This window comes from Pagrus pagrus (assembly GCF_965226575.1).
Source record: "Pagrus pagrus genome assembly, chromosome: 18".
NCBI lineage: Eukaryota > Metazoa > Chordata > Actinopteri > Spariformes > Sparidae > Pagrus > Pagrus pagrus.
The window spans coordinates 9,758,012-9,781,282 of record NC_140202.1 but is presented as its reverse complement, the minus strand read 5'-3'; the positions used below and the strand labels follow the sequence as shown (position 1 = coordinate 9,781,282).

Genomic DNA, 23,271 nt, shown 5'->3' with positions numbered 1-23,271 from the left:
TTAACTCAAATGATCGGGTCTTAAAGATGTTCTAGTGCGTTTTCTTCGACAACGGTCTTGTCTAACCACCAGAGGAGTTGGATGACCACAGCGTGATTTTACACCCTGACAACAAACTCTCTGGGTTTCTGCTCACAGGTTCATTGAACCCCACAGCTCCAGTAACCTGGCTGATTTCTGCAATGGTTGGCTGCTCTTTTGGATGCTGGTGTTCATTTGCATATCAGAGAAAAATCTGGCAAATCAAGTAAATGGGAAAAGGTAGTCTGATATGGCGTAGGTGCAGTCTTGAATAATTCCATTTAGTTTTTGAGAAGTTTTCTTTCATTGATGTGTGAACTACTTCTCTTGAAATGATAATTGCATTGAAAATACCACAAATTTTAGGAACTTGAAATGTGCGTTCACGTATTCAGACATCCTCATGCAGTCTAAAAAACCACCAGACTTGGTGAAGAAACCTCATTGCCTTAATGACGTGTCATCGCACTCATTTACCGGAACATTTTATCTAGAAGTCTGATGTTCCTGTTTTATTAAAGCTGTCTTCCAACTTTAACACTCTTTATCAGTTGACAGTGTGATATAGAGATATTAATGGTTTGTAGACTTGCACCACAGTTCAGATGAGGTGAAGCGCAGAGCGAGGAAGTAGCTGCATGTACTGTCTTTGTTCCTCTCCTCTTCTCTGGGACGAGCCTTGGCGGTGGAGTGCTTAGACTTGTCAGAGGCAGGGGGAGACGGAGTGGGTTTCCATCTGACTGGCAGAGTGGACTTCCTACTGGCTGTGTGTGATTACAGGCTGATTACGCTTCAATGAGTGACTGCCAATGGGTTTTTTTGTGACTGACTGTTATCACAAACGACATTTGAAATGTCTCATTATGGGCAGTTTAAGCTGACTAGCCAAAAGTGTATTTTATGTATTATATTTTTTTCACACAGGAGGAAAAGTTACTTTTCTTTTTCATAGCTTCTTGCCTCTGACAAGGATAATTTCTTAAGTTTAGAGTGGTTTACATCAAACCGAACTTCAGTTATAATTTCCTCGCCTCCTGAGATTTCTTCCATGATTCTGGTGAGCTCAGGTTTGGTGGAGCCTTTTTTGTCGTAGAGAGCTTGGCTTCTGTGATATTACAAGGTCTTGTATACGATACCACAACCAAGGCTTACGTATGCAGCCTTTTTTGCCAGTATCATGTGTAGCTGTGCGACAGATGAAAATATCAGCAGCCAAAATATCAGGTTGGAAATATGTCTAATAAATAAATTGATTAACAGCATATTAAACAACCTAAAAAAGTGTGACCTATAAGATGATGACAAATCATTGCGGATCATATAATTTGTGTTTTTGTATTTTATTGCTATCTAAATGTACGTTATACATGGCTATCGAAAACATGTCGAGATGTCGTTCTACATGGCCGAAATTCTGTTATATTAACGGCCAAATTGACTGCAAAAAAAGAGTCTAACTCTTGACAAAATACATGCTGGGATACTTATTGACACCAAGATTACACAAATCAGCTCTCAAGGTGTCCTTGATAAAACAGGTGGTCTTAACAGTGAGCAGTGTGACTAAAGCATCACAAGTCCACTAGAACACATGTTCCAGCTTGCTTGAATACTATCAATGTTCATAAATTGATTACACTGTACATTATGTCAAAGGATATCTGAAAAACTCAACACAACATGAATTGTGTTTTAGGGTGGATTTCCTTTTCTTCTCACAAAAGCCCGACAACAGCGCAAGGGAGATTGTCACTACTTTGGGTGAGGGCTTTAGTGTTTCTTTATTTAGAAGACCCATCACTGAGAAGAATCTCATCTGGAAGTGAGTCCAATGTTGACAGATGCTGGGAACTCTTATGTTTCAATCCCCATCATTCGGCGGTCACCCATCAGATATTTTTGCTTCTTTCCACGGAGTCTTCGTCAGTAACACACATTTCCCTCATCCTCATTTATGGCATGGTTTGTGTGTTTGTAGAGGTGGCGAGCTGGGCAGCTGTGAAAAGTTTTCCAGAGGATACTGGTGCAGGCACCTGGTCCTGTGAAGACTTGCTGGAGAAGGTGCAAAATGAAAGACCAAATGAACCCCACTGCTTCATTATCCATGTTAGCTTTTGAAGATGATTGGTTAAACAAACCCTCACATGTCTTAACACTCACCGATGTTGACAGCAGCTGCAGCCCTGTACCTGCCTCCCCAGTCCCTTCTCCTTCCACTCGGCAAACATCAGTACTCCATTGCCTGCTCTCTCTGGCTCATTTACAGGCAGTGTCACCCAACCAGGCGAGCAGTGTCACTGACCAGCCAGAGCTCCGGCGGAGCCAAGAAGCCTTTGAAGTTTGCTCTAATCAGCACTGCAGCTGCAGTGAGCTGCCGTGGAGGGGGCTGCTGCTGCTGCTGCTGCTGGTGTTGGGTGGGGGGTTGGCTGTGTAAATGCAAATGTGACCAATATGAAGCTGGATTATTATTCCATACAAAACAGCACTCTGTGAATATGCACCAGTCTAAAAATAGCTTCGAAACAGAGCTATTTCCACTCCTTTTAACATTTGTCATTGTGTCCGTTTTTGAACAAAGCTGTTGTTTCATTGCTCACTCAAACTGCTACTGCGAGGCTGCAGATATTTGTATTATTTATTTTTTGTGAAATATGTGAAACAAGTGAAATATTGATCTACTCATCTTTTTTTAAGGATTTCCATCATCTGTGTAGTCTGGTCTTGCAGGAGCGTCCTCTTGGGATGAAGGCATTCCTAAAACTCTGCAGCCAGTAGCCCCATTCACGCTGCCCTTTGAGTGCGGGGATCACGCGCCGATTCTCCGCATCCTCCTCTGTGTGAAAGTTTCAAAATTCTCTTTTGGACCCGCAGCACCGGCGTGCTGTATGAATTGACACACTGGTGCAGCCTTACGCCGGAGCTGCTTGGTTCTGTGTGAACAAACAAAGGCGGAGAATTGGCGAACCTCCGCTGCGGAGATAATGCGGAGTCTCTGTGTGAAAAGGGCTACTGTGAACTGCTGGTCATCCCCAGAGACTTGCCTCCTGCAAGCATTAGTATGGGCAGTTGATGTGTAGAGGCTCGCTTCTGATATCTTCACTGAACCAGCACAAGCCTGCTGCTGCAGCTGTTTTTATTAGGTGTATGACATCTCTCCTAAGCCATGGATCACTCAGAGCATTTTCAAAGCACATCTGAAAGATTGTTGAAATCCACTGAAGCAGACCTGTTGGCCATGTTGCCTTTCGTTAATACTGGATATCTCTGGACTGGACTCTCGACTCCAGCAAGTAGGAATGGTTAGAAATGTCATGCAAGGTGAGGATAAGCCTGAATCATCACTATCATATCTGTGTAACTGACTGCAAATGTCCTAAGTGGCTACACCGTGTAATGGACATTGATTGTCCACTTGGTAACTTGATCTAAGTCATGAATAGGAGCTAATGATTCCTCACTGCTGATTATATTACAGCCAGGGTGCTACTTATCTGAGCACTAATGTAGCTACAAGATCAGCAGAAGAGGACACACTGATCTGTTCCCCACACTGAGGAGCTCAAAGACCTTGACCCCAGAGTGGGTGTTCACTGTCAGACTCACCCATCACTTAAGTATGGGCTTGGTTAGAGCTACATTTAGACCATTATAAACCCTCCTCCATAACCACTCACAGTTGGCTTGGTTTGGCTAGAAGGGAAAGCAATATTAGAGGTTAGCCTCTGCTGCGGTTTAAGTGATCACAGAGTGTAACATTCAAAAGGCTTTAAAAATAACTCATTCACTGGGCTGACATCTGGCCATTTTGCAGGTGATTAGTAAAAAACACCTTGAAATAGGTCTGTTATTATACGTTTATTCTTTCTGCACATTTTATAAGTGGAAGATGCATATAAAATGGAAATGCTAATCAATAACTGTTTTGACATTTAATGCTATTACAAGGCTAAATCCGTCCCTCTAAAGCTTGAATTAAACCGTAAACATGAGCAAGCAACAAGATCCAGCAAGGCACAGTAGGTATTGCTTAAGTCAAACAAGTTTAAAAAAAAAACCTCTGAAAGAAAAATAAAGCACTAAAGCAATAACGTGGAAAACATCTTGAACCTTTATTTGAGTGCTTGATCACCTGACGGATTAATCAGCTCCGTTATTGATAATCTTTGTTTTTTCAAAATTTCTAAAAAAACATTTGATTTTTCTTTCATGTAAGGCATCGCCTGACTAATTCACAAATCCATATTTCCTGTCTGAACCTGGTGTTACGCTGGACGGATCAGATAAATCTCAAACCAATCAGAGTAGTGAAACAAATTACATGTGACTTTTCATATCTGGACCAGTGACGCTCCTCTGTCAGTCTTCATATAAAACTCACCCCATATTAGATGAAGGGTAGTGATTTGTCCAAAAGGGACGACATCAGATGGAAATTTGTCTGAACTGGAGGGGGACCAGATGTATCTGCCAGAACAAATAACACATGAGCTTGGCAGATTCGTCTGGTTCCCAGGCTCATATAAGACCAAGGGAACCAGCAAATAACCAATTTCAGAAGCTGGAACCAGACAATTGACTTGAATAATTAAGCGACTTATCAACATTATCACCAGTGATTTTTCTGTCTGTCAATTAAGCAGCAAAGTGTATGACAGAAGGCCAAAGTATTCATTCAGTGAAGACTCTGTCTCTTTTAAAACATTTTTTGCATTAACCCAATATTTAAGACCATTGATAGTATTGTAAAGCACGTGATCAGAAGCTTTTTTGTGAATTCAAATGGATCTCTCTGCCCACACTCACTATCACCTCATAGTAGGAAGCCAGTAAACATTTTATGAGCTTCAAGGAGAAGTTAGCATGTTTACTGTCAGAGCAAATGGCTGAATACTGAAGCCGTTTGTTGTTGACTTATGCGACCTTCCACTCTGAAATGTTGTGTCTGCTTTGGCTGTATCAGAAAACACGTGCAGCTGCCTAATACTGAAGTTTTGGTGTTGACTGTCAGCAGAATTATAAAGCGAGTCTTAATGTTTTGGGGTTATTTAAGGCAGACCAGCTCACACAAGTTGTTTTCTCAGTCACTGCTCCCTCTCGACGGTGTAGTCCTGTGACCAGGCACCTCCGGCTATCTTCATACTGATATAATATGAAGAGAAGGACATTGCCCAGAGCAGTTCACCCAGCATTCCTGTGAGAAAAGAAATGAAATGAAACTACAGCCTTAGTGTTTCATTCTTCAGAAAAATGTACAATATTGAGTCCCGGATAAGTGTAATTATCTATGATGCTGGAGGAGGTTATCTTTTATGAATGACTCCACCGGCAGTAGTTGACAGGATCGTAAATGAGTTCTGGCAAACAGTCAAGAGGACCAGATTTGTCTTCTCAACATGTATGAAAGCTGTAGAAAGTGTCAGGGATGGGCGAATAAATGTATTTTCAGTTAAGATTTGGGATTCCAACGCTTATAAAAACTGTATAATCGAGATAAAAGCTCCCGTTTTGTGTTGTTATAACTGTTGGTTGGATGATCTATGAGGAATCTGGAGATGCCTTCAGAACAGCAATAGGTGTTGTTCAATTATATGTGCTAATACTGTACATAGCCCTCACAGTCTGGTCTGTCCACACACCTGCTTTCCCTGCCATTTCCCCCTCACTGTACAATCCAGTCCAGATGAGCAGAACTACAATTTGGATTTTTATTTCGATTTAAGACAAACTTTCATTAAGATTACTTGCTTTAACTGTCTTGCAAGGAGGAATAGCAAAAGCATGTGCTCATCACACACACCCATAGGCTATGAGGCTATGTTTTGGCTGCTGCTGTCGCATCTAAAGCAGCTGGGTCTCCGATCCTGCAAATGTGCTGTACTGACACATGTCTAATAGAGTATCTCTTAGCCTACCTCACAGTACAAGCAGTGAGGGTTGTTGGTTGGCAGAAGTGTCACTGGTGTGTTTCTCTCATCTGCAGAGCTTCCAGAGAACTGGACGGACACAAGGGAGACCCTGCTGGAGGGGATGGTGTTCCAGCTCAAGTACCTGGGGGTCACGATGGTTGAGCAGCCCAAAGGAGAGGAGCTGTCTGCGGCTGCTGTCAAGAGAATAGTGGCCACGGTGAGAGACCACACATACACACACACGCACCCACACACCTGGAATAGCTTAAACACACTCAGAGAGCTATTCCCAGAAAGTTTCTCTCAAACACATATAATATCCTCCCCACATAATCACCACTGCTAGTTGGAAATCATAATCATCCAGTAGTTTTCTCTCATGTTTATGACCTGACTGACACCTTGGTGAAAAGTGACTGCTTGCCTGCCTACTTCTCCCCCCCGAGGCCCAGGCTGACATTTAGAGGAGGATGCAATTAGTTTGGACACTGTTGCTCAGTATATAGCTCAGCCAGCTTAATCATGGTAGAAAAGGCTTAGTGTTATTGGATCTGGCAGCTCAGTGGATAATGAAGTTAGCGGTGGCAGAATGGTGGGACTCGGGACACGGTGATGTATGGAGAGCAAGGCGGAGGCTCTGATTGGGTTTAATCTGTTGGCTGCCCTTGGTGTTGCTCCGAAAAGGATGTTAGGCTGCTGAATGGGATATTTTTTAACTTGTCACACTGTATAATAGTTTGTTAAATATGATGCCAGCATGATGCCGTTGTGATGTTTGGTTTGATGGTTTATCATATATCCATGGATTTAACTTATCTTTTGATTGGCATCTTTTGACCTCCCTGGTATCGATTTTGATTGGCTTGCCTGATCAAAACGTAGCAGTCTGAGTTGTAATTTGCATGAATTAAAGGCTGACACTTGCTAGATTGTTTCTCTTTCTAATCTCTCCATCTCACTCTCACACCCTCTTTTCTCCACCCTTTGTTTCTCCTTGTTTACGTTCTTCTAGGCAAAAGCTAGTGGAAAAAAACTCCAGAAAGTCACATTAAAGGTCTCCCCGCGAGGAATCATCCTCTATGACAGTGCCTCCAACCAGCTGATAGAAAACATCTCCATCTACAGGTCAGTCCTCCGATTGCCACTGTTCCTGACACTTTCAGTGACCCTGATTCAGTTGGGCGGCCCCAGTTATGAAATACTTTCACCCTAAGCTTGTCCTTATCACCTACAATAAAACAAAAGTTGTTATTCCCCCCATTGCTCACATCCATCATTGTAAGGAGGTGTGGTACACAAAGGAGAAAGAGAGAGTACTCAGTCTATCAGCAGTATTCCTCATCAATCTCAACCCTCAACTCTCCTGGGAGCACTACAACAGCTGTATGTCTGAGCTTGACACACACACACACACACACACACACACACACACACATAGACATGCACACATACACCATACACATGCGCATTCTCTCTAGTAAATGCCTACAGATCCAACTTGCCTGCCACAGCCTGCAAGCTTAAAGCTGCCTAACCTCCATTGGCCTCGAGCTTATGAGCCAAGCTTGAATCACTTTTCTAAAATTCCGCATTTATGAGTCTACATATCGAGGAGAGATGGGACTTTCCATCATTTTTCCAAGCATGGATAGGCTTACGTTAAATTATTTCTTCTAAAAGCTGGCAGATTGAGGACAAAAACTCAGCTGCTGACAGTTATCGAAAATCATCATCCTAGAAAAGTTTTATTTACAAGTTGTCTACACTGACTACGTTTCTGGCTTTGCAGTGTCACTTTGTGATCCTTAGAGAAGTTTTTTCATCCTGAGATAGACTGAGTGAGACTAATTAGATAGACTGCTCAGTTATTATAGTTATTGAACAACTACCTTGCTGTGCAGCTCAAGGGTAATCAGAATGGATTTAAATTCTCAGACATACAGCATTTATCTATCTTAAATATAGAGATAGAGGCAGAGATATAGAGATAGATATAGAGACAGAGATATAGAAATATAGAGACAGAGATATAGAGATAGAAATAGAGATAGAGCCGGAGAGATAGAGATAGATATAGAGACAGAGATATAGAGAAAGAGAGATAGAGACAGAGATATAGAAATATAGAGACAGAGATATAGAGATAGATATAGAGACAGAGATATAGATATAGAGAAAGAGAGATAGAGACAGAGATATAGAAATATAGAGACAGAGATATAGAGAAAGAGAGATAGAGACAGAGATATAGAAATATAGAGACACAGATAGAGACAGAGATATAGAAATATAGAGACAGAGATAGAGATATATATAGAGATAGAGATAGAAATAGAGATATAGCCGGAGAGATCGATATAGAGACAGAGATATAGAGATAGATATAGAGACAGAGATATAGATATAGAGAAAGAGAGATAGAGACAGAGATATAGAAATATAGAGACAGAGATATAGAGAAAGAGAGATAGAGACAGAGATATAGAAATATAGAGACAGAGATAGAGATATATATAGAGATAGAGATATAAAGAGAAATATAGAGATATAAAGATAGAGGGACAGATATAGAGATAAAGAGACATAGATATAGAGACAGAAAGAAATAGAGAGCGATATAGACAGATACAGAGATATATATATATATATATATATATAGAGAGAGAGAGAGATAGAGAGAGAGAGATAGCAGTGGCAGTGAATGCACTAAAAGAAAGAGCCTGAAGAGCCCTACATGCAATTACGAGAACATTTTATAATTTCCAAATTCCAGTCAAAATCTGGCTTAAAATATTTGATAGTGTCATCCAGCCCATTGCGCTGTACGGTAGTGAAGTATGGGGTCCACTCAGTCATCAGAGCTATACCCATTGGGACAAACATCCAACTGAGTCTTTACATGCAGAATTCTGCAGACACGTTTTACACATACACAGAAACACACCAACAAATGCATGTAGAGCAGAATTAGGCAGCTACCCACCGATAATTAACATTCAAAAGAGAACGCTCAACTTTTTCAACCACCTGAAATCCAGTCCCCGAGACACCCGCCACTCCAAAGCCCTCCAAACTCAAGAGCTGAGCCCAGAAAAGAGTCCCCTATGTCAGCTGGTACTGAGGCTAACTGCCCCCTCTCAGACAAAGTCTGACCAGCCTCACAACAACACTGCTCTCCAAACACCAATCAGAGTAAAGCAAAGTATAACACATTGTAAAGAAACCTACCTGGAACATTGGAAAGAAGAAACTAAAAGCCAAAGTAGATCAGAATGTTATCTAGCCCTAAAAAGAGATTATGAATTAGCAGAATATCTCTCTACTGTCAGAGAAAGAAAGCAGAGACAGATCCTCACCAAGTACAGGCTCAGTGACCACAAACTGACAATCCAAACACAGGAAGACACGGCATGGGAACCAAAAGAAAACAGAACATGTGATCACTGCTCGACAGGTGAGGTTGAGACAGAGATGCACTTTCTCCTACAATGTAAAGCATTCAACGAAACGAGGAACATTTATTTTAGTTCAAGTTCAATTCGGTAGTCTCAGACTTCAAAGAGCTGAACGACATATCAAAATTAAAAATACTCCTGGGAGAAGGAGACAGGGCATACCTTGCTGCCCAATATGTATCAACATGCCACAACCTGAGGGACAGTGAGTGACGCACAGGCACACACACACATGCACACACATACTGTATATATGATTAATGTAAATCAATCAAAATTTTACTTACAGCAACTTTTTCTTTTAGTTTATATGCAAAAATACCCCTATCTTTGAATGCCTCTCCAGTAAAATGCTGCACTAATAATGGATTCTCTCATTCGAGGAATATGAGGAAAATACGACAGCAGTTAAAAGGCTGACTGCGTGAGGTGAGTCCAGCTGTGACCTCAGGATAGTGTGAAGACATAAAGCAGCTGGTTGTATCTCGCACCCCATTGGAGCTCTCCTCCCCAGACATCTGCTGGGAAGATGGATGACCAATAAAAGAAATGGATTTGCCTAGACACCCAATTTCCCAGACGCCCTCCCTCCCCAACATGGGCCCGTAAATTTCCGGTGTGTTGTGCAGACGGCAGCCGTGATTCTTAAACCTCTCTAAACTTTTCCTCCCTTGCTTTTATTTATTCATTTAGCATTCCCACACCTTCTATTCATTAGTTAACCGAGTGGGCAACTATCCCCCAGTGAAGTTTGAGCACAGTGCTGATGTTCAAAGGGAAAGGAAGGACAGATGGCAGACATTCATTATAGCCTCCCTCCATCGTTTTGGGTCTCCCTCCCCAACTGGCCAGTGTCGCTGTCACTTTGGTATTACGATGATGACATGGTGATCAAATAGTGCAGAAAATCTATTTGTGAAGCATTACAGCTTCATTTTAAACTCCTTCCCTGCACCTGAGACTGACAAGCAAGACTAATACCTCTCTCACACAGGCCACAGAAAAATCTCCATTTAGAAGATGACCTTCTACACCACAACAAGACGAGGAACAATCGCCTCTGTCTGCACAAGTCTTTTCATGTGTCTAACAGGAGCCAGGCCCAGTCTAAAAGCTTTAATTCAAAACTCTTTGTGTATCAAAGCTGTTAAACAGGTGGACACAGTGGGAGTATGATGTAGTAACTTGTTTTGAAAAGCAGAAAGAAACGGCATCCGTCAAACGGCACAGATGTCCCCTGTGCACGTGCTCAGTTCAAATTCACGACATTGTTGAGCTTGGTACCTGTGCACAGCTGGGGCGTGTATTTGATCGTGTGCCGAGCAGTGAGATTATAAGTGCAGCCGGGAACATTTAAGAGAAATGCTAGATTGAACAGTTTGGATCAGATTGCTGGACAAGCTTAAGGGCTTAGTGCAGATGAAGTTGCATGATGGCTGCTCTTGATCTGTGATCACTCTGTAAAGTCTTAGAGTTTTTATTAAAGCGAGTGCATCTGTGTGTTTTTCGTGCAGAATATCATATTGCACGGCGGACAAGATGCACGACAAAGTGTTTGCCTACATCGTCCAGAGCCAACACAATGAGACTCTGGAGTGTCACGCCTTCCTCTGCCCCAAGAGAAAAATGGTAAGAAAATGAGTCTGTGGGATCACATTTCTGTGTAAACAAGCGTGCTGTTTACTGTAAGTGGACAAAGAGTTTGAAACCAACTGGATCAAATTTAAAGGAACAGCTGAACATTTTATGAAATTAACTTATTTTCTTTCTTGTAGAGAGTAAGATAAGGAAATCTATACCACACTGTCTGTTAATTGCAGTAAATATGAAGCTACAGCCGGCATGTTAGCGTAGCTTAACATAAAGATAGGAAACAAGGGGAGAGAGCTAGCATGTCTTTTTCCGAAGGTCAGAATCTGCCTACCATCACCTCTAGAGCTCAATTAAAGCTGAATTAATCCATAGAAAAGCCCAAGTGTAAAAATTATTATTGCCTGTCACGTGTGGTTGTGTGTTGGACTATTTCTTGGCCAGCTAAAACCCCACACAACATCCAAACAACTGGAGTAATCAAACAAGATGCAGATACGTGTCTGTATCTTGTTGCCTTTTGACAGTTAAGACTTAAAACTAGCTTAGTATTTAAGACTAGCTGTTTCCATTGCTAAGCTATTTGGCTGCTGGTTGGAGCTTCATATTAAGCATACAGACATGAGAGTGGTATCTATCTTCCCATCTAACTCTAAGAATTTGAACTATTCCTTTAAAGCCATTAGTTGCATATAAATACATGTATTGTGAAATAAGGCTACAGACTGTCTCTATGAATACAGGCTACAGATTCTTATGGGGCAGAATTCTGCATTCAGGTATTGACTCAGCTTTCGCCCTTGGCAATCTGTTGTAAGCACTTCATGCAGCTACAGTATGTTGCGAAGAGACCTAAGAACAACTGTACTGCCACATTTTGAGTCACACTCTCCTTGTATGCATGCAGATGTCTAGGTATTAAGTCAGGAGAAAGAGGAGGAGTGAGAGCTTGAAGGGTGGGGAGGTTGTCATCTCTCTCTGGCATTCTCTCCATCCCTGGAGGTTTGGAGAACGAGTGAGCCACTCCCTCCTCTTCCTTCCCCTCACCAATTTAGTTCTAGCCAAAAGGCCACGTATCCTCCCAGTTACATAAACAACTTGTCATGGAGCTCACGGGTTTTCTCTTCCTCCTCTTCAAGTGTCTGTGGAGGAACTCCTCCTTGTGTATGTTGCCAGTTCCTGTTTTTAACTCACCCTCAACTTCCTGACTCCCGTTTCCATCGGGTGGATGAGATGCATATGAGTATTATTCATCTTCCTTTAATTCTTCACTTTATCTCCCTCTTGTCTGTGTCTCCAACAGGCGCAGGCGGTAACCCTAACAGTGGCTCAGGCTTTCAGAGTGGCGTTTGAATTCTGGCAGGCTGCCAAAGAAGGTACGCATGGTCGCCTCCTCCAATGACCAGAGGAGTGTGACGGATGAGTGAAAACGTCTCTCTCCTCTTCCCTCTTCCCTCTTCCCTCTCCTCCCCCACTGTTGTTATTCTCTCCACTTATTGTGTACATCCTCTTTCTTCCTTCTTAGCGGCCAAACAGCAATCCTGTCTTTTATTCCGATGTTTCTGGCACAACATGGAGACATACATTTCCTTTCTGGCCTTGGCCTTGACATCCTCAAGAAGGGTTCATGTGAAATACTGGAGGGCCGCTCGGCTGTTCCTGACAGTCACCTTTGTTCTTATCTCTCACACACACACACACACATTAGAGGAATGTCCCCATTGATTCAACCAGTCCCCCCCCCACAGTGGTTAAATCATCTCCCAGAGAGAACAGAGACCTGTTTTAGTTTAGTGATGCCTCTTTATAATAGGCAGCTAAGTCATGGCTAAAGACTCATCCTGGTATCGACGTGAGGAGGGGTGGAGTGGAATCAAGGCCAGCCTGGGGCAGAGGTGGGCTGACTGGAGTAAATCTTCTGTTTCCTTCACAGTGAGAAGAGTAGTCATACGTGTGGGAGCTGGGTTTTGTTAGTTTTCTCCACGTTATATTTCTATTTTTCTGTTTTTTTTTGTTTTTTTTGTCAAACTTGTAAACCATTCAACCTCGTTAAATGTCTGAGCACACAGAGGAGATAAGCAGACGGGGCGTGTTCGGGCAGTCAAAGTGCTGTGTAGGGACGGTGCCGCACACATTCTTTTGTACAGCTCAGCAGAACACGCATGTAATTTACTGCATGTATGACTCCAGAGTAAATGAGTGGTTCTCGCCACATAATATTGGCATCTGCATCGCCACCTCCCACTCTTCTTCACCGTATTTACATGGGTGTTGCTGTGTAGGTGCTCTTTGAATTTTATGATTACCCATTGTTGCTGTCCGTCTTGTTTTGCACCTGGCTCCCCCTTCCCTGTCGAGTTATTTTCTTTTCCCTCTCCTCCCCCCATCGCAGCGTTCGCTTCGGTTTATTATAAAGAAGGAGACGGGCGAAGAGGAGGCGAGTGAAAGAGGGGGATGGGGATGAGGAGAGAGGGCAAGAGAGCATGAAAGGCGGGGCAGAGAGGGGTGTCGGGGTGTAAGAGAGAAAGGAAAATGATTGTGCGCGTGTGTCAGTGGGAGCTCAACCCCCTGACAGATTCAGTGTCGGTGCCATTGATCCTGTCTGATGTGAAGGCGGGCTTATTTATTCAGTCCTTTGGAGACACACACTTGCACTGTATGATAACTCTAGCAGCCTTTTTTTTACTCCACATCTTCTTCTTCTTCTTCTTCTACTGTGGTGTTCAGGAATGTTTTCATGTGGGCACATTTCCATTCTGGGGAGGGATTATTTTCCCCAAGATCAAGGCCACAGCCTCCTTGCCTCACGCCTCTTCATTGGCTTGTTTGTACTTTTGAGTTGAATATTAAAATCTGCTGCCTTGTTTGCGCCTTCCTTTCCTCAACATTCACCTCTGCTCCTCTTCATTTTCTTCCAAGTCTAGTGACCCGTTTTAATTTGCCAAGCTGTTTCCCTTCTAGTTCAGTGTGGTGTCACTGATGAAGGGGAACCAACGCCTCGCTGATAGCAGGGCTGTGGAGGGGAAAGGACGATTATTTTTCAAAATAGAAGTAGTGGTGTTCTCTTGTGGCAGAGAGGAAGAGAGAAAGCTTGGGGGGGGAAAAGATCCTTTCGAGTCTGTTTCATGAAAGTTAGAAGACCCAGAGGAAGGGGCAGGAAGGGGGCAGGAAGAGGGGGTATCTACTGTATGTGAGTCTAGTTTTCCTGCTTCTGTTTCCTACAAACTCTCCTCTACCACCCACAGTGTTTCTCCACAGCCCACCACACATTCCTGACCCACATTCCTCTGTATATTACAGCTCCCATCTCTGTTCATAGAATATTCCCTGTAAACTCTACAGCTAGCTTTGAACTGGGTTATGTTTAGGGTTGCTTCCATGTTTAGCAGGAGTTTGATCCTCAAGTCAGACGGAAAACTACGCACAGGAAAGGCCATGCGGGAAAACGTGTGCCTGGGGAAGCTTTTGTAACTCTGCCATCGCTAAGCTACCTGGGCTCATGGGAAATGGGATGTTTTAGCCCCCGAGGATGATGATGAAATAAAAACACCTACTTGCTGTAAGCAGGTTTCTTCGGATGGACAGAAATTGAGTTTTAGTCTGTAACTGCAGTATTGAAAGTCTGAGGTAGGCTGGGTTAGCATTTTATCACACTTCATCACAGCAGTCTCATGTTTTCCTGTGATATTTGAGTTAAGGCAGAGATGTGTATGCATGCATTTGTGCATAGACTTAGTCCCAAAGTAGGAAAAAGTCAGAAATCGTATTGACTACCAGGAGATGTTGTTCAGGCCAAAATGTTCTACCAGATGCAAGATATTTTAGGAGTACTTGATGACAATAAGCTTAGTAAAAGATAATTTTGAATATAATTTGAGACAGAACTTGTGTGGGATCCACGGGAACCAAAAAAAGCGGCTGTTCCTGCAGAAACTGATGTCTTCAGTGTTTCACTTTATTGTAATAAGGAGAAGGCAGCTTCTGTCAGAGCCAACGATTAAGGAAGTAATTAATCAAACTTAACTGACACTTATGTGTTTCACAATGTGCATGATGAGGGTTCTCAGTGAGAGAGGACTGAAACATCTTTGAACACAATCATGTCTCCCAGCTCTATCATAAAGGATATCTCAAGTTAATTACATCAGGGCAAACATATTTACGTGGCCTTAAATCTTCTTTACTTTTTTTCAGTAAGTCTGTTTCAAATCGTAGCATGGCTGTAACATTTGAAACAAGAGGATCCACCGTAACAATTTACTAATGTTGTATATTTTCTGCTCATGTAGGTGCAGATGAGAGGTGAAATAGGGTCGATGCTGGGTTGTAACCATAGATTTGCAAGACTATTGCAAGATTTGTCAAATGAATTACCTTTTGAAATGATGTTTTATAATGTAACAATAATGTGGTTAAGATCTGGTTGGTTTGGGCACAAAAACACCTGCTCAGGGTCAGGGAAAGTTAAAATGATCACTCTTGCAAGATCTTTTGTGGGTCTGCTGTTTCCAATCTAGACATTATTGTAAATTGGAAAGTAGAAGAGAAGACTCTTTGTTTTTCATGTAAAGGTGCTCCACAGTGCACCAAGGGTTTGCATTGTGTGCCTGTTAAATATGTGCTTTATATGGGGCGGATTTTCTTGTGGGTCTTAGACAGTCTTAGACCAAGGTATCTCTAGAGAAAAATCTCACCAAATCCCTTATATTGTGACGTAAACCTGGAATTAAGTAAAACGTTTGAGGATTCAGAGAGTAAATGAAAGTGTCAGAGGTTAAATTGTTATTCTAAGCTATGAGGGGCTTTCTGAGCATCAGATCATGGCTAGACTAAGGTTTCTAAGGGGGCAGTGCATGAAACTGGATCAAATTGTATCCAAAGCACAATTGGGCAGACCCAAAGTGACCAGACTATCAGATGATCCATCAAGCTTAGTTCCCAGATACAGAATTTGCAAAATAAACAACTCTAGATTCCAATCAGTCCTTTCTAAAGAAGGCTGTCTTGTAGTGGTCTCAGGGGACGAGTAGCAGTTTCTAAACCACTTCTCGGGAGAGGAAACAAGGCCAAATGCTCGAGGTGGACTAATAAATACCAGAATTTCACAGTGGATGAAAAGATAAAAAGTCCTATTTACTAATGAATCAAAGTTAGAGATTTATGTCAGTAACAGAAGGCTGTATGTAAGCAAGAGAGAGAAAAATACCACTGCGTATCAAACTGTGGGAAAACTCAAGTTTGGGGCTGTGTTGCCTCCTCCAGAATTGACACAGTCCTGGAGAAAGATTGATACTGCAGCAGGATAATGAGCCCAACCACACCTCAAAGATTTGCAAGAGCTACTTGAAGAGCAAAGAAGACCAAGGAGTCCAGACTGTCATGGACTTTCTTCCATAGTCACCTGACCTCAACCCTATTGAACATATAGGCGGGCATTTGAAGAATAAGGAAGCCAAGCATTCTGTGACATAACAAGAAGCTTTCTAGTGGTCTCAGACTTTTGGACCCCATCAATAAAGTATAATCTTAAGATAATGTAAGTTATTAACCTGTATAATGGTGTTGTCTTTTCTGCAAATTAAATTTTACCACTGTCTTTTTGTTAAATTGTAATATGTCATCATAGTTTCTACCTTCTCATAAAACTTAGTCTATAAAAAGTGTTTTAGTCCTTGGTTAACGTTCAGCGCAGTTCCGAGGGGTGATTAAGGGGCTCTGAAGCTGCATTGTTGCACACTGAGTTTAAGAGAACAGTGTTGTGCAGCAAACAGAAAGCTGTTCGTTGCACTGTGTAGAAAAACCTTCTTCTCGGCAGGTGAGAGTGTTTAGAGCGAGCAGAGCCTATTATCCATCTGACCCAGATGCTGTGCCTCCCCTATTTAAATGCTGCAGTTACTGTACTTGGTGCTGTATGAAGTAAAGCATGTGTTACAATGTTTGAAGGCCAGGCCTCCTACAGTAGGTTTCAATTGACAGATGGCTTGAGTAACTTGTTTACACGTTCTATGCTTCGTTAACGAAACATGTAATATCCACTTGTACAGCAGCTAGAAAAAGTAAACAGTTCCCTTTATAGATGCACTCTGAGTGCACTGACCCCATGGTTACAGCTTGTCTTCACTAACCACTCTTTTTTTCCTTCCCTTTTTGTCTTCCTCTACTTGCCTGTCGTCCACGCGCAGAGAAGGAGAAACGAGTGAAGTCGGGTTCAGACGGGGAGGGAGCCAGTAGCTCGCAGTCGGACAGCTCGGCCAGCCTGGGTAGCCTGAAGGGAGGAGGTGAGTCGTGTCACCCATCATCACATCTTTCTCTCCCCCTCACCCTCCACATCGCAGCAACCGTAGCCTCGGGGCAGGGTTGCCGCTTGTCAAAGGTTGGCTGATATTGAGGCTGTGGGTCAGCTGACGACAATCTGAATTTTTCGAGGTTATTCTTTCTCGCTAGCATCATTACAGTGAACAGCCAATGACATTTTTAAAGTGATTATGTATGATGATAATAGCTCTCTTTAATTTGAAAACATTAAGCTCCCTCCCTGTGTTTGAGGCCCATTAAAAACAAATCTGTCTTCACTGATCCGCATGACAGTTTATGATGATAGAGAGAGCTCTTCACGGACAAACATTCAGTCTGACTCTGGAAGTACCGTTATGGTTCTGTTTGTGTTAAAATCACGAAACCCACATTTCCTGTGACCTTCTTGTCGATCAGATTTATAAGATTCCAGGGCTTGGGGCGCGCTTTCTTCGGTCAGGCTTTCTGAACATACTGTTGATATCCAGTGAGCCAGACGACCTAAAGGCATTATTAGCGCCACATTTTGTCCACAGCCTCAGATACAATGAGATCTGAACGTCCTGTTGCCCGTAGCACAATAGCTGTACACTTAGTCCTCATAATGCTCTCTCTTTGTTAGTCTGTTCTGTGCGTGCCTTTTTCCTGTCAGACTTCGTATGACTGAAAAACCTCCTTTTGCTGCTGGAGGTTTTGAGATAGAGGCAGTCCTTTTTTTTTTTTTTTTCCGGAAAACATCTGAAAACATCAGCTGTGTACTGAGTGTCCCCCTCTGCCGGGCCAGGTGGCCTCCAGCCAGAGAGGGATCTCTCTAAATCTGTTCTGACACTATATGTGGCCCTGAATGTTTATGGTTTTAGTTGCCGACACAGGTTTTAAGGATGATCCATGGTGAGAAGACTCAACAAAGTAGGACTTGGAAACAGATTCTAGTGACAGAGAGGACTGGTGTGCGATATGTACTCAACTGACCATTCGGTGCGTCTTCCAGCTGCAAGCGGATTGCATTTCTGTAAAAAATTGTTGTACCGCAGAGAAATGCATGGTGGAAGCTTCTGAGTGCCTTTTGAAACAGGCAGAGCATTTCTCTAAAGCAGTGATTGGGGACAACAGGACTTTAGTAGGTTACAGTTATGTACCCTTCACTTTGGCTGATCAGATGGCATTCCACTGCTGCTAAGTCAGAGGGACTCTCAGGATCAGTGGCGTTGTCAGAGGTGAGTCAGCTTTTATCTGTGAGACATGATACCTTCAACCCTCCCCTGACGCCAGGCCTCTTACAGTTGCCGGAAGACAGAAATGCCACTTCTTCTTGTGTTAGTCTCTGATTGTTGCAGGATTGTTGCCTGCCTGAAAGTGACTGCCTTTACACAGTCCCAACTCCACAACTATTGTTCAACTTTTTGATTGATCTGCTAGTTATTTTCACAATTAATCATTAATCCATTATTCTATAACATTTCAGAAATAGTAAAAAAATGGTCACAGTTTCTGACCTGAGCTTCCAGAGCTGAAAGTGACATATCTGCGTTGCTTTTGTCTAACCATGAGTTTAGAATAGAAAGACATTTATTTACTTTCCGAAATGACAAAGCGAAGCAGTAAATCCTTTGCAGATTACTTTCCTTTCCATTGATTACTTGCAAATCATTGCAGCTCTAGTTAAATGTACCAGCTGTGCTTTACTCCCATAGCCCCACTTCCACCTTAACAAACATCTAAGCTGTTAGATGAAGGACATTACCAACAGATGAGCCTTGATCCCCCCTTTCTTTCCCCTTGGATGACAGTCCTAGTCCCACAAGATTGCCTTCTTCACAACAGCAGAATACTCTAAATGCCTTGAAGACAGTGTTGACAGAGAGGACAGGTTGAAGGGACTCTCGTTGAAATGTAGAATATGGGAGGAAAAGGTAATTTAACGATATTAAGTTTGAGCATTGAAGAGCGAGTGTAACGGAGTCGGATTGTGCTGTCATTAGAAGAGTCATTACGTTTTTCCAGGTCTCTACGGGCAGCATTAGCCTAAAGACTAGACAGAAATTAGTGTTGACACAAGTTATTGACGCACATTAATCATCAGCCAGGGCCATTACAAGCCAATCCCATTACAGATCAGTGGTGTCACCGTGGTTAGGCGTGCGAGTCAGGGGGTTACTCTATGCTCACTAATCACAAAGTGACAATTTACAGATGGCTGCATCCATGACATACATTAGAGCCTTCATAAGTTAAAGTGGGCTTTAACAAATACCATGGCTACTGTTTCCTGTATGATAATCAGAGGATCCAATCAAATGAGCACTTGGGAGTATATTTATCGTCAATATTACACTGTTGTCTCCAGGCTGCAAGTCAAGTTTAGCACATTTATATGTTAGCCTTTCTCAAAGTGCTGCTTGTTTGTTTTGTGTTACAGAGGTAGCCACAGCAAAACTTCTGGATTTGGCAGAGGGAGCCAACGTGGCGCTGGTCCACTCAGGAACAAAGCAGACTGAATCGGATCCCTTTATGGTGCATAATCACGCAACAGAGAACAACAATACTGTATGGGTAAGATGAGAGTCGGGCTGGCCAGGAAGTTTCAGTTGCTTAGGCTTGATAAGATGGGAAGACGAGAATGCCACGCAGGAAACACTGATCAGTTAGCCTGGTGATGTACTATACCTGCTGTATTTCAAGGAGTGGATGCTATAGTTGTGCCGCTGCTATGCAGAGTCAGACAATAACCCATTGACGAGACTGACCTCATAATGGTCACATAGCAGGAGAGGGTGTGGGGCTACAGGCAGTTTAGATTAACCTCCTAAGACTTTCACTTCCAGTTTGAAACTGGAAAAAAGTAGCAAGAGTTGTCTGTGTCTCAGCATCTGGTGAATAAATATGCTTCTACTTATTATCTGTCAGGACATGAACTTTATCTTTAACCGTCATGTGTATGTTCTGTCCTGCAGGAGTTGGAGGACGGTCTGGACGAGGCTTTCTCAAGGTGAGGTTCACTGTGATTTTGAGTTTTCCCTAAACACAGCCACACAGGCTGCTGGTCTGGAAATAACCACCTGTGGTTAGGGCTGCCTCTGCTTGGCCCAACCCAGTGCACTCCCACAGGCAGGAGACGGGCTCAGTTTACAGGCCTGGTCGCAGCCAACAACCACCCTGAGTCATGCTGCTTTTGTAGGCTCAGTTTACCAACATCTCAGGCTCACACACTGATTTTTACAGGAGCTCATTAAGCCTGTGATTACCAAAGGGGGCTGCTGAGGGTAGGTCATTTTTGGTAAATAATAGTCTTTAGAGTGTTGTATTAGAATAAAAACACACATAGAAAAACTCTGAAAGAAGATCAGGACTCTGGGCTCTCTAGGTTCAAGGTTGACGGTAAAGTGGGAAGCCAGCTGCCTCTTGCTGATTGGAATTCCTTAAACTCCGTCTACGCCATCAACAAACTAATCAGCATGGAGCTGGAGTCATCTGTGATTAATGTTTCAATTTAGCGTGTATCGGCAGCACACTCAGATGAGCTGTGGTGGTCCACCGTCAGGTTGCACAGTGCAACTGTTTACAGCTGTTTGTTTGGGACCGTCTTTCAGCACTTAGTGAGTGCATTTATTTCCTTTGGCTCTGCTTTTCATTGACCCTGCTAATTCAACAATGGGGCTTCTTATTCTCTCACTTTTAATTGAGTGAAAGGGAGAGTGGGCTCTTCAGTCGCTGTAATCAAGTGCTAAGAGGCCATTTTAGCCTTGTTATCAGGCAATTCTTTTGACTACACACTGTAATTGCACCCTAACGCCGTTAATCTCCCGCTCTGTGATTAATGAAGATGTTCCCAGAGCAGAGATGCACCCACATGAAGATTTCTGTAATGGAAGGAAAGTCAGGGGCCCGAGGGACAGGTTGATGTCCATCAGGAACAGCTGATTGCACAGGTTGACTTTGAGGTCACATTCTGTTAATGAGGATATTGCAGAATGAAGGTGTTTGTGTTATCGTCACTGTACCTGATAGTTGGTGTGTGGCACATACAGGCTAGCGCGAAGTTTAAAATAAGCTCTTGATTAACAGATCGCTTATAGTTCAGCAGCAAAAACCTGTATTGTCATCACTGTTCCTTCTGAGTAGTTTAAATAAAAAAAGACTATAAACAGCAGAGGGGTCAGAGGGTGTAACTTTGCTTAATCTTGAGAAACACATGCATCATATACTGCTACTTTATTGTTTTTTATGCTTCCCAAGTGACAGATTATGCAATCCTAAATCTGATCAAGGTACTCTGTATGCCTCCCAACATGTGACCGTTATCACCGAAAAATCTGGTGCCTCACTGCAACTACAAAGTTTCAATCCTGTGGTTCAAAGTGGATGTTGCTAACTTTAAATTCCTTTTTATTTTTTGACAAGTGACATTTAAATTCTCTTAGATGAGCAGTTTTGCCCTCTTTCACTATGAACTGCATAAATTCATATGTTGAGATGTTTGTGTTGCATTTTAGAGACTGCACTGCCATCTGCTGGTGTTAAGGCGTTGAACAGTTGAGGATGTAGAGTATCTGTTGATCATAACAGGAAGATCAGTATGATGTGCGCAGGGTTTGGTGGAAGCAGACTACATGTAATTGGGATAACATAATTAGATTACAAAAAATAGGTAATTTTACTCAAACCAGATTTCACTTTCAAATCTTTTAACTAATATGGAGCTAAAAAAGTATTACTTGATTACATTTTTACAGTAAACATGGCTTTTTTATATTAAACTACAGCCCACATGTTGTAGAATATAAACATTACAGCTGTAATTTGTACCAGTACTGTTTTTGTAAGGGTGATTTGATTTTACCAAATTTAAATGCTGAACAATACAAGATGGAAAATTAAAATTGTAAAATGTTTAAAGGGGCTGTATGTAACAATGTGTAATGTACTCGGACTTCGGTTGGATTTTCCGTGTTATGCACGTGTTTGAGTGCCTCGCCTCAGTGCCTCTCAGCTAACAGAGAGCAACAGTACCTAATGTTAGTTTAGAAATGAAGTCTAACATAAACTAACAACTGGCTTCAAGCACAACACAGAGCCCCTTTAAAGAGGAAACAAGGAATATTTGTGTAACTTAAATTTTTGTGGCTGTGTCCATTTTTTTGGTATAATGTGCAATTTATTTATTTCCTATCTTGTAAAGATTGAGGTTAAATAGACCTGTTTGCCAATGACATAAGAATTTGGAAGTAAAAGTCACAGCGGCCACAATAAATGTATCCATTAGCTTTTCTATAATGCTGTTCAGAATAGTTCAGACTTTAATTGTTGCCTGACTTGTGATGTTTCCTTTACACCCCCAGCCGCAGTCTGGATAGCTTTGAATCCTACTCAGGTAACAATGTCATTCACCAGATGTAGTGACTTCCATTCTCCCCAAGTCAGCCCACTATCAAACCTGCTCATCTGTCTGGATATCAGTGTTCATCCAGATTGATTAAAACTCATGTCGTTTCACACATTCTTATATGGCCATATCCCATTAACAAGTCTTGTAAAAGTTACTAAGAGATGCATCAGAGGGCAAAACTCCCTCATTGTCATTGTCACAGTTTGATCCATCCCTGAGCCTCATAAGACAACTACCACAGAGCCTGATGTGGTCTGCCACTGTGTCCACGTCTTCATCACAAATGTTTCATGTGTGTCCGCCTCACATCCATCAGATGTGCACTCTGCCAGTGCTGTGGCGCTGGCTAAAAGATGTCATGGTGAATAAAAAATGGTGTGTGTTCACATGTAGATCTAACATGTTTGTGTTTAAAGGTCCCATATTGCAGAAAGTGAGATTTCCTTTCCATGTCATTTTTTTTATTATGAAGCAGGTCTAGATGCTATATAAATGCAGTGTAAGTAATGAAATGCTCAATCCACACGGCCCATATTTAGAAACAGTGCCTTTAAACAAGCCACTTATGTTAGGTTGGGATGTCACAACTATGCAGTCACCGCCTTCAGCCAAGCTCCCT

The 23,271-nt window shown here is 42.4% G+C and overlaps 1 protein-coding gene across 8 annotated transcripts in view; it reads left to right on the top strand.

Annotated features, from left to right (window-relative positions):
• Positions 1–23,271, top strand: part of ldlrap1b (low density lipoprotein receptor adaptor protein 1b) — a 36,639-nt gene that overhangs the window by 10,033 nt on the left and 3,335 nt on the right. For 2 of the 8 annotated variants that reach the window (XM_084382063.1, XM_084382066.1), the window contains exons 2-8: positions 6,002–6,144; positions 6,940–7,052; positions 10,897–11,011; positions 12,276–12,348; positions 17,155–17,250; positions 19,686–19,780; positions 20,221–20,255. In XM_084382063.1, coding sequence (XP_084238189.1) covers positions 6,002–6,144; positions 6,940–7,052; positions 10,897–11,011; positions 12,276–12,348; positions 17,155–17,250; positions 19,686–19,780; positions 20,221–20,255 — 670 coding nt within the window. Of the gene's footprint in view, positions 1–6,001; positions 6,145–6,939; positions 7,053–10,896; positions 11,012–12,275; positions 12,349–17,154; positions 17,251–19,685; positions 19,820–20,220; positions 20,256–21,089; positions 21,417–22,605; positions 22,638–23,271 lie in introns of those variants that run through there. The other 6 variants (XM_084382062.1, XM_084382064.1, XM_084382067.1 and 3 more) reach the window with 5 other exon arrangements.